General features: G+C 38.9%; 1 protein-coding gene across 1 annotated transcript in view; it reads right to left on the minus strand.

The window, feature by feature from the left end:
• Nucleotides 1-6,275: 6,275 nt before the first annotated feature.
• REPS2 (RALBP1 associated Eps domain containing 2) overlaps nt 6,276-12,164 on the minus strand; it is a 166,940-nt gene continuing 161,051 nt past the window's right edge. Inside the window, exon 18 of the mRNA XM_036270186.1 lies at nt 6,276-12,104. Within this exon, the coding sequence (XP_036126079.1) occupies nt 12,036-12,104 (69 nt within the window). The 3' untranslated portion in view covers nt 6,276-12,035. The remainder of the gene's footprint in view (nt 12,105-12,164) is intronic.

Genomic DNA, 12,164 nt, shown 5'->3' on the forward strand with positions numbered 1-12,164 from the left:
GTATCTCTTGCCACTCCTTTCTGGCCTGCAAAGTTTCTTTTGAGAAATTGGCTGACAGTCTTATGGGGGCTCCTTAAGGAGGTAAGTAACTAACTGCCTTTCTGTTACTGCTTTTAAGATTTTCTCTTTGTCTTTAACCATTTGCATTTTGATGATGATGTAACTTTGTGTGGATCTCGTTGGGTCCATCAACTTTTAATTTAGCAAACACATCTAGCGCTTACTAAGCACTGTTCTAAGTGCTCTGTATTTATATTAACATATAGGCACCATTATTGGTAACTTATGGATGAGAAAGTAGGGTATAGAGAAGCAAGTAACTTGCCTAAGATCACATAACTATTTTTTTTTATACTCACCCAAAGACATTTTTCCATTTTTTGTTCAGATAAAGTGGGAGGGAAAGAGGGGATGAGAGAGAGAGGGGTGGGGAGAGAGAGAGAGAGAGAGAGAGAGAGAGAGAGAGAGAGAGAAACATCGATGTGAAGGGACACATCGAGTGGCTGCCACCCGCACGACCAACCAGGGCCAGGGACAAACTGCAACCGAGGTACATGCCCTTAGCAGGAACTGAACCCAGGTCTCTCTGGACTGCAGGCCAATGCTCCAACCACTGAGCCAAACCAGCCAGGTTTTTTTTTTTTTTTAAGATCACATAACTATTAATGGATGGAGCTAGAATTTGAATCTAGGTAGATCTCATGTTTTTAACCACTATGTTTTAACCACTATGTATGTTGCCAGAATGCCAAACTTTAGGCCACTTCTTCTTATTCATTTTAACAATGGGATTAGAAGAGGTGACAACAGGAAATTATTCCCCCACCTCAACCCATTGCCTCGAACTGGGCCATCAGAGAATTAAGGAAGAGTGGTACTTGGAATAAGAAAAGAAGACCAAAACCAAAGTTAGGGAAGGAGGTAGAAAGTAAGGAAGTGGGACATTAATGAGCTCAAAATGTTAGGTTTAAACTCTGTTTCTCTGTATCTTCTGCCTCACTGCAGCTTGAGGCTGATTTCCAGGGATGCTAAGACATTCTAAAGTCAGCCCTAGCCAGTTTTGCTCAGCAGTTAGAACATCAACCTGTGTACCAAAGGGTCACAGGTTGAATTTCCAGTCAAGGGCACATACCTGGGTTGCAGGTTTGATTCCCAGTCCCGGTCAGGGTCATGTGAGAGGAAACCAATTGATGTGTCTCTCTCACATCAATATTCTTCTCTCTCTCTCTCCCTCCCTTCCACTCTATACAAAAATTAATCAGCCCAGCTGGTGTGGCTCAGTGATTGATCATCGATCAACCTACATGCCCAGAGGTCGCCAGTTCAATTCCCAGTCAGGGCATATGCCCAGGTTATGGGCCAAATCCCTAGTGGGGGGCATGTAGGAGGTGACCAATCGATGTTCTCTCTCATCATTGTTTCTCTCTCTCTCCCTCTCCCTTTCTCTCTTTCTAAAATCAATAAAGAAAAAGTACTTTTAAAAAATAAAATAAAACCTAAATTCACTATCACCAAACACTATGCCACCTCAGGGGAAAATTCCTATTATTGAGAAATAGATCTCTACATTGTTTCTTCCCCTTACAGAGGCTGGCAAGGAGAGAATGAGAAAATATGGAAATGTTAAAGCTTCTATGACTCGTCTACATTGCTAAAGGTGAGATTGCAAACTGGCAATGTATGAGCCTGAGCTGACTCACAGAAATGTTTTGTTTGGCCTGCACAATGGTAGCCTGCACAGTGGTTTTTCCTCCTTGGTGTTTTAAATTGGAAATAGTTGCTAACATATAAATATATAGGCAAGAATCTTTTGACAGATGTATTGCAAATAAGTTCTACTGTTCCAAAGCTTGCCAAAAGTCTCTTAGTTGTGAATTTTGATAAACAGCAGTTGTTAATAAAATCTAATTTATCAATCTTTTCCTTTATGGTTAGTGCTTTGTATACCCTGTTTTAAAAACTCTTTATGAAATTCATGAAGACATTATCCAATGCTCTCTTCTAGCAGGTTTATTGTTTTCTTTCATATTTAGGTCTATGACTCAGATTGAATTAATTTTTGTGCATGGTAGGAATCCAAGTTCATTTTTTTCCAGTGGATATCCAGTGGTTCCATCACCACTTATTGAAAAGACCATCTTTCCCTCCACTGAATTATGATGACATCTTTATTGTATATCAAGGGAACCTATATGAGTGGATGTGTTCAGTGGCTCTCTATTCCATACAATGATCTATTCCTCTAACATTTACAATACCACACTCTTAATTCGTATGGCTTTATAATGTCTTGAAATCTAGTTGTGTAAGTACTACCATTTTGATCTTCTTCAAGGTTATCTTGACTATTCATTGGGATGAACCCTTAAAATTGGTGCATGTATGTATGTTATTACTCAATGAAAAAGTAACACCAAAGGGACTTTCTTGGGGTGAGAGAGATGAGATATTGAGCCTCTCTCAAGAAATCAGAAATCTAGCAACACAGGAGCCTGTATGGCAAGTAATCTAGAGCTGCCTTTGTAGACAGGGTGTACAAGCTCCAATTTGTCATAGTCCCCACCTGTTGTTCCCTATCACTGAGGCAGATGGCCCAGTACCACTTTCTTAATCCTCACTGGCTTCAGTCATATACATTGCTGCTTGGACCCTGAAAATATTTGAACAACTTGCTTTCTTTATTGATTTTTTAGGGAGAGAGAGATATAAACATCAATGAGAGAGAACATCAATTGGCCACCTCCCACATGCACCCAACTGAGGATCAGGCCCACAACCTGGGCATGTGCCCTGATTGGGAATTGAACCAGCGACCTCTTGGTACATGGGTTGACACTCAACCACTGAGCAACACTGTCTAGATGGACCCTGAAAATATTTGAATTAATGGGCTAATTTAGCAGAGCCTATTGATGTGGCTTTGACCCTGTGAAGGGGTGTGGTGAGGAGAAGGCTGCATTGTTCTGAATAATTGAAGGAAATGGAGGGACACCATTTCCACCTCAACACTACATATTGATATTTGGGGTAGGATCATTCTTTTTGGAGGGCACTGTCCCATGCACTGTAGGATGTTTAGCAGCATCCCTGGCCTCTACCCACTAGAGGCCCCTCCAAGTTATACAACTAAAATATTTGTAGATATTCCCAAATAGTCCCTGGGGGCAGGGGCAAAATTAGAACTACTAGCCTAGACCTAGAGTAGAAACAGGAAGGGTAGAAAAGAGGTCTGCAGTGGGGTTATGGGCACTGGGTTACAAATACTAGCAGGATTCCATAGGCTCCCACCTGTTCCCTTTCCCTCAGCCAGCAGAAGCAGAACAACAGATCGATAAAGAGGGAAAGGAGGAGCACTTTGAGAGAGAAAGAGGGGACTGTGCAGCATGGAGCTGCAAACAGGACAGAGGCATCACAAACTGCAAGAGGCATCTTTTGCATAGACTACGTGAATGATGTCCCCTGGAGTTGTGCAATGTGGTGGCCCTGGAGATAAACTATTTACAAGCTCCCTCATCCAGAGTATTCTGTGTATTCTGCCCCTTTCCCATTCCACTCCATCCTCCATACACATACACATGAACAACTCCTGTAAATGATGTTGGAGGGGGAAACAGATGGTCCATTTATCAAACTAATTCCTAGGAAGCATACCAGAGCCAGAAGTGACTAGGATAAACACATCAGTTCTTCCACCATTACTTCTGCCTCTCAGAAAGATTGAGATGCAGGCTCTCATTGCACATGGGTTGAGGTTCAGGCCAATTTCATTTGCATTTCAAAGGCTCTGCTTCACAATTCCCTGTATCTGTATTTAATTTAATTCCCCAAACATTATCTTTCTTCCCCTTGGCTTTCCTTCAGCCTTATAGCTTTGATTAAGTGTAATACAGGGGTGGAAGCACTGATCTATACAGAGGATGGGAGTCGTCCACCCCAAGCACAAGAATAAGAGGTACATTCTCTGTAGAAAAATTTAAAAACAATAAAAATGACTAAAAGTCAGTCTGTTCTTATTACCACCATACACCAGCAATTCTAAAATTGTTTAGACATCGGCCCATGATAAAATGCTCCTCCCTCCCAACAAAATATTTTGTTGATTTATGTTCTAAACAATTACTCTGGCTATTGTTTTAAATATATATATAGTTTTAGATGTACAGGGTGTGGCAAAAGTAGGTTTATTACAGTTGTGAGTACACAAAACACAGTTTACTCTAGTATTACTATTTACTAATTATGGTATGATTTTCCATACACACTGTAAACCTACTTTTGCCCCACCCTACATGTTTATAACATAAGCAACACCAGCAAAAGACAAATCTTTTATAAACGTGTAGACACATATAGACATTATATATATATATATACACATGCAGAATTTCTCTTCTGATGTTGCTTTTGCTTATGATGCTAGAGAATACAGTAAGTCCTCACTTAACATCGTCAATAGGTTCTGTGACTAAGTGAAACAACTCCTTGAAGATAAATGAAGTAAGTGACTTCATTAATTTGTGCTTAAATCTCAAAAGGAGCTGTAATCTCAGGGTGCTTTATGCCTTCTCGTGATATGTAAGGCCTTTCAATCTGGCCTTGTGTGCAACTCTTGTCATTTACCCCCACTCTACACTCCACATCAACCCATTCCATCCACAGGAGAACCTTTAGTAGTTTCCAGGGCATATCACACTCTTACCCTGCCTTGCCTTAGCACACACAGCCCCCTCTGCCTGAAACACCCTCCTCTTCTTAGTTAATGCCTATTCGCTCTTTTAAGATTCTTCTCTGAAGTCTTCCTGGATCCCCAGTCTGAATTAGATGCCCCTCCTGTGTGTTCTCAGAACCCTGGCCTTAAGTTTTCTGGCAGACTCTATGCTCACAACTTTTTCCTCCAGAGTTCACAGCTAGACTACATATCCCAGTCTTCCTTAAAGTTAACTGCTGTCATATGACTGAGTTCCAGAAATAAAATATGCAAAGAAGTGATGTATTCTCTCCAGCCTTTCTTTTCTCCCCATACACCAGCCAAAAGGAGAAAACTCTCTAGCCCTAGAGGAAAATGGAGGCATATATGGAAGGAGTCTGGGTCCCTCCACAATCACAAAGAAAATGGCAAAATTATAAACACCCACTCTGGACTGTAAGGTGAGTGAGAAATCAACTTGCACTATGTGAAGCCACTCACTGGGGTTCTTTGTTATAGTACTTAGCTGACCCTGACTAATATATCCTATCACCTGTCCCATGCTGTTTAAAACTCATTTGTAGGCTTCTGTGAGCTCCTTGAAGGAAGAGATTCTGTCTTGGAGGTCTCATCTCTAGCTCCTGTCATAGCACTTGATACACACAGTAGGGGCATAGTAAATATCTGTGGAAGGAAAGTCAGGAAAGGGAACAACTCATGAATGAACTCTGAAGCATAGAAAAAAAGTCTACCCCGGGAACAATTTTATCCTTTTCCTTGAATTCGCTGAGACCCTAATGAGTCAGTTTAGCCTCTCTGCACCACAGTTTACTGTAAAATGAGGTTAGCTCCATCAGTTCAACTTGAATGAGCGAGCATCAGTATCACCTGGAGGACCTGTTTACACCAAGATCACCAGGCCCACTCCCAGAGTTCCAGATTCAGTTGGGGTGGGTTCCAAGAATTTGCGTTTCTAGTAAATTCCCTGATGATGCTGATGCTGCTAATTTGGGAAACACTTGCCTAGATAATCTCAGATCTCTTTTATCTCTAAAGTGAGTGACTTACTGATCCTTACCAGTGCTTGGGAAATGTCAAAGCCGGGTGATCTCCAATGTCAAGTTTATGAGCCAAATCATGGATGATTTTTCCAGAGTTAGTTTGGCATTTGGTACTAGATTGGAAATACCCTATGTTGGCCCACCATTGGCATTCACCATCCTGAATAAAACCCCCATCTGATAGGATAGTGCCTCCTAAAATTATTCAAATTTTAAATGTAAGAAACTGCAACTAGGATACCAAATTACTTGGTCAAAAATTTCAAGCCAATTCTTCCTGATCCCTCTCCTTCACCTCCACTCCAGCTAAGGACATGATGGGAGCATTTTTGAAGGGATTAAGCAAAAAGGGGAAAAAAAACCTCATAGACAGAGACAACAGCATTGTGATTACCAGAGGGAAATGGGGGTGTGGCGAGGTAGAAGAGGGTAAAGGGGGGATAAGTGGTGATGAAAGGAGACTTGACTTCAGGTAGTGAACACACCATACAATATACAGATGATGTATTATAGACTTGTAAACCTGAGACCTAAATAATTTTATTAACCAATGTCACACCAGTAAATTCAATAAAACATTTTTAAAAAGAACACTGACAAGATGAAGCAAATAATCTGACACCATATTAAGCCAAGTTTTTACTTCAGTGGGATCTTTAAAATGCACTGTGAATTAGCCATGATTTCCCATGATTGCCTTGTGTTTACTGTGTACAGATATTTAAGGAACTAGCTCAGATCACTGGAAGGTGAAAATACCCAAATCTGAGACTTTGATTTAATTGGGAAGACCTTCAACTCCTTTTCATGTTACTTGCATTAAATGCACAAGACCAAATGCAGACCACAAATAGACACCAAGACATTTATTTTTAACATAACACTCCAGTTTCACATCATGTACATTTTCCAAAGCTGGAGACTTTTAACCTATTATGTTCTTCATAGACTTTCCAACAAGTGTGAAAAAGAGGCAGTAAAGGTTAGCTTGAGTCTACAAGTCAGAATCCAAATATACGATACCCTATATTTATTTATATTTAAGATCAATATACATAATGTTCCTAATGCTTAGCAAATGAATGAGACTCTGGCTGAATAAAATATTAACACAACTTATTAGCACATAATCATGAAAAGAGAGAAGACATCAAATATATACTTTGCTGTTACTTGTTTACTGTTCAATGCACCTGTCATGAAAAAATATACATTTTTACTTTCAAGGTTAAAATAGACCATCAGCTCATTATCTCTTCTGACCCACTGTTACAAAAACTAAAATGGCTCTTCCCGCCTGTGGCTCACTTGAACATATTTGTGTTAAAGAAAAACGGAATGGTAGTGCTAAAGAAAAAGGTGTACCCAGTTCCCAAGGTGGGTTCATTTGAAGCCCTCATGCAAGTTGTCTTAAAACAGAAACACACACACACACACACACACACACACACACTTCATTTGATCCAATCATCATGCAATGAAAGTATGGCATCAATTGTTCCATTCCCAGGGCAGAGCTCCCTGGAGGAGCTTTAGGATGGAACTGGTACGTGAAGTTTTCCTTCTTGTAGTCACCAAATTTCAATTCAAGCCAATGTCCTCTGGTCTTCAAAGTCATAAAACCACTTTCTTCAACCTCACACAGCAATGAACTTAACTTAGAGAGAGATAGGAAAACTCACAAAACACAAAAAATACACCACCCCCCCCCAATTGTTCAGAGCAGAGCAAGGCTTCTGTAACTTGTACAAGTCCTCTCAATAGAAACCCTGCAATGCCTTTTAGAAAAGGTTCCTTTAACATCATTTGTGTTAGTCAACATAGAAAATAACTACATAAGCCTTAAAGCAACTACCGATCTGGAATGTCTTGCTCACTTTAACAGACTGGTTGTTTCAAGGAATGCTTGTAAGGCAGCCTCTGAAAGCCTATTTTTGAGGAGGAAAGCAGCTCTTAGAATCTGCTTGTATTGATTTTACAGTCTGGCTCTCCATGTCTGCTGTTCTTAAAGTTGCTCTTGGGAGGGTCACAAAACTAGATGCATTTCTCAATGCAAACAAGTAAAGCAGGGTGGTTACAGAGTAAACTCACACTCAAATATCCATTAATGACTGATCTGTTGGCATTGGTGGGCAGTTTCCCTTAGCTGTGCCAAAGAAGAAGCAAGATATGCCAGCTCAGGACTCCAAAAACCCAAATCCCTACTTTGTTCTACACTGACTCATGATGCAAAAAACCCATAACAGAACACAAAAACTAGTGTAAATTCAAGTGATCCTTTGATCAGAGTTTTAAAAGTATACACTTAAAACAGAATAAACCAGTTGGAAAGAGAAACCCAAGTTACTAGTGTTCTATTTAACTAGAGAGAAAAAGGTTCTCAACTGAGATTTCATTTTGTTCACATATTCCTAACTTGCAAGCTACAACTTATTGAATCCTACTGGTCAACATGGAAAGATCTGGTTGCTAAGATATTTGAAATTCTTTTTTATATATGTTTAAAATCACATTTCCCTTGGTGGTATCTAGCCAGGAGGGTGATTCTAGTTTGTGTTGGACAAATGTTTTTAGCTCTAAGGTGTTATACTACAATTGAGATATTTCAAACTACTGCTTAGAAGACACTTGCAAAAGCTTGCCTTAACTGTAAAAAACACATCCGTTGCAGATTATTTTCGTTGCAGATTATTTTCTTACTGATATTCTGAATACACATCTATTATTACCGTGAGGGTGAGATCATTTAAGAAATAGACAATATCATGTAGAAACAGACTATAGAATCAAGTCACATATGAAGAGAAGGATGCTTCATGATAGAGTTCAGACATTGGTAGGAAATCAAAGGAAAACTCGTGTTTTTGATTACTCACCCTAAAGTATGCTGAAATTGAACATTTGCAACCCAAGTAACCAAAGATATATTGAAGAAAACTAACTTACTACATATTGAGTTCATTTCTAGTCTATTTTAAAAACAAACTCCCATAAGGAATACAGGAATGGAATCCATTCAAAGCAATAGCCCTCAAAAGTTCTGCCAAGAAACTCAGAGTAACTTATTGCATCATGAAAGGTGAGGTGTTTGAAAGAACAAATAGTTAATCATATTCTTTCGCTTCAGATTTTTTATTTTTTGCTTTCATCCATGAGAAATATTTAGCTCTAATGTTCATTAAAATATGTTTGCATATTTTAAGACTGATTAATTAAGTAAATAAAATCCAACAAGGTAACTAGAAGAAACCCTTCTAATCTGTTTTTAATATTGCTAGAGGCTCGAAAAGTTAACTTAGAATCCATAAAATCAGGCTGGCATCCCAACTCTGCCACTACTTACTTCTTTCTATGGATCCTTGGGCTAGGAACTGTGGTTTCCCAGGGCCTCGGTTTCCCCATTAGCAAACAGCAAGAGATGGGTACAGGTATCCTAGCCTCTCAGGTCAGGCATCCTAGTCTCCAATGACAGTAAAATGGGCACAGCTTTCAGTTAAGCTGCCTCTTCTCCCAATCAGGCCAAAAGCACTTCTCTAATAATAATAAAGCAGTTAAATCCTCCCAACTAAAGCAAATATCTGCCTTGATGACAACATGTACCTCCATTCCAAAAATCTACATTTTGGTTTTGCTCCATGTCTACTGGATAGAGAGGTGGCAAAAGCAATATGCCACATACAAGACATTGAGGTATCTAATAAGCCCACTATCAGCTTCTACTGTACTTTCATCCATGGGACTACAGAACCCCTATGGAAGAAGACCACTTAACAACAAGGTTATTAAATCCCCATGTATGGGGGCGACATTGGCCTCTGTCCACAGAACTCTGCCCAACAAGCAGGTCTAATTTTAGAGTAGTTTTATAGAAGAGATATAATGGTGATTTCAATAGCCCAGCTTTCCTATAAACCACATTTAAAGGCTCACAGAAACATTATCAGGAGTTATAATCCTAAACTGAAAGTATACATCCTAAGAAAACAGAGAAAGAGAGAATGAGCACTAGTTAGGTAATAATAATGTGTGTAAGTATATGTACGTCTATGTGTTTGTGTTTAATTATTTTTTAAAAATCCACTTCTAAACAACTAATAAACTGTGGTCACTAAAAGTCCAGTCAAGACTTAGTATAGATATTATTGGTATGTGCTTTAATGCAATGTTTATCTTAAAATATTGGTGAAACTATGCAACTCATGGAGCTTTGATTGTCCAATGCAAGTTTTTTTCCTTTAATGAAAACCAAACTAAACAAAACCCCAACCTAATTTGGCTCACTCTGGCATTGGCTTGCTGGGGGGGGGGGGGATGTCAACATCTTAAAAATACATAATATAGAGTAACATTCCTTAGTTTATATGTCTGCTTAATGGATATGAAGTGCTATCTCGAGTGAGTGTATATGTACTGGAAGATTATGGGATAAAGTGCATACGCTGTTCTTTCCTACATTGAATGTAACAAAAGGCAAACATGCTGTGATATGTCTGTGACAAGGACACTGTTGATTAAATTTGTTGCAGCCCCCAGATCTCAGAACATGGGAAAAGAGGTTAACTTTGCACTGACTCATTCATGACCTTAGGAAGGGTTGAAACTAATTCTGAACCATTCTTACAGGGATGGAAAAAGCAGTCAAAGGGGGAAAGAAAAGGGTATGAATAGATAAAGAGTTCAAGATTTCTGATTTTTAAAATCAAACCAATTCGAAAGCCTTTAATATGCACAGAACAGAACCAACAATTTGTTTTTCTTTGGAAAAACATCATCTGTTTGAGCCTTTCTCTTCTGCCATTAAGCTATTGATAAAGCTTGACAATGGAATAAGGAAGCATTAAATAAACGCCAACTTTTCTAAAAGCTGTCCATACTATTAAAATCAAAGACAATCTCACATGCTACAAACCTATCCAAACCACTTCAAAAGGGACCCTAGGCACACCCCACTCCTCTATCCTAAAAATGGATAAAGTAGCAAAATGCGTAAGAGACAGCATTTCTTTCCATCAATCTCTCAAATTGATATTAAAGCTGGTGTGCCCTGATCCCTGTGAGGGTTAGTCAATTCCCATTTTCAACTTGAGCTTTCAGGTGAAGCAGCAGCTATCAGAATTTCTGTAGGACACTAGCTTCTGCGATTTGAATTCACTGTATTATCTCACTTACACTGGAGTCAATTGGGCCCCTCTGGACTGCACATAAACCAATCACTTCTCAAGGATACACTTCACATAGAACCAAATAGTTATATATCCGGTGTCAGAATTGGTTTTCTTTCATTATGTCTTCATACCCAATACACTCACAATCCAGGTTACAATAACAAAGACAAAAATAATTACCAGAAATTGTCGAATGGTTAGTAACAACCATTTTCCCTCTTCTTCCCCAGTTTGAATACCTGGGTTCAAACAACAAATGTTAATCCAGTCTCATCGGCCTTTCATCTTTGATGAGTAGTTTCCAAATTCATGCATTTACAGATATGTTATCCCATGCAGGATAAAAGTAAGAAATCTGGCAACTATTTATTTAATTTGATCAGGTGAGGCAGTTAAAGCACATTGCTCTTGACCTAAAATTTACATGAAAGGACTGAGTTATCTGAGTTGAAGGCCTAGCTGGGCCAAGTTAAATAGATCACTAACAAAAATTCCACTTTACAGAGGTGTAAAGACCCAGTCAGTCTTTGACATTCAGTAGAAAACAATAGTCATGTATTATTTATAGCTAGATATAATATCAAAATGGCACTAAAGAAGCATTTTTTTGGCATATGGTGGTAGAGGGCACAGAGCCATTCTAAATCTGATGCTTTTGTTTTATTTTAGTTTTTGTTTTTATTATCATCATGCCAAAGACTATACAGTTAGAATTCCAATTATTCAGGAAACCAACCCACTGTACATGATATACACACAAAAATAAAACAAGCATCCTGAAGGTACTGGGTTATAAGGTTTTGTACAAATCATAAATTCTTTAAATAAATAATGCTCTAAATTGTTATTTGCTAGAAGACTAATTTTTGGTAAGGAGCAATATCTAACACCTCAAGGAAGTGAAGAATGGGAGAGAAGTTCCACTGATAATTACAATTTCAAGTGTGATAATCAGTTGTATTTTTCCATCACAGTAAAACACACAAGAGAAAAGATAACATGGATTCTATTCTGCTGCTTACAGCTTTTGACAGTCAGATATTTATGACAAGTAGTTGGATTGAAACAGTCGAAGGGAGCTCTTGGCAGAAAAGGTCACCAACTATTACTTGGGTCTTGGGGTCACAACACGGTGACTGGACGAAGTTGTTCCAATTGGTTTTCCAATGCAATCCGCTCTTGATGAACCTCCTGAGTTTTATAAAACAGAGAAAAGAGAAATAAAAAAGCAAAGGGGTCATTTCCTTGGTT

This window comes from Molossus molossus, unplaced genomic scaffold, assembly GCF_014108415.1.
Source record: "Molossus molossus isolate mMolMol1 unplaced genomic scaffold, mMolMol1.p scaffold_m16_p_2, whole genome shotgun sequence".
NCBI lineage: Eukaryota > Metazoa > Chordata > Mammalia > Chiroptera > Molossidae > Molossus > Molossus molossus.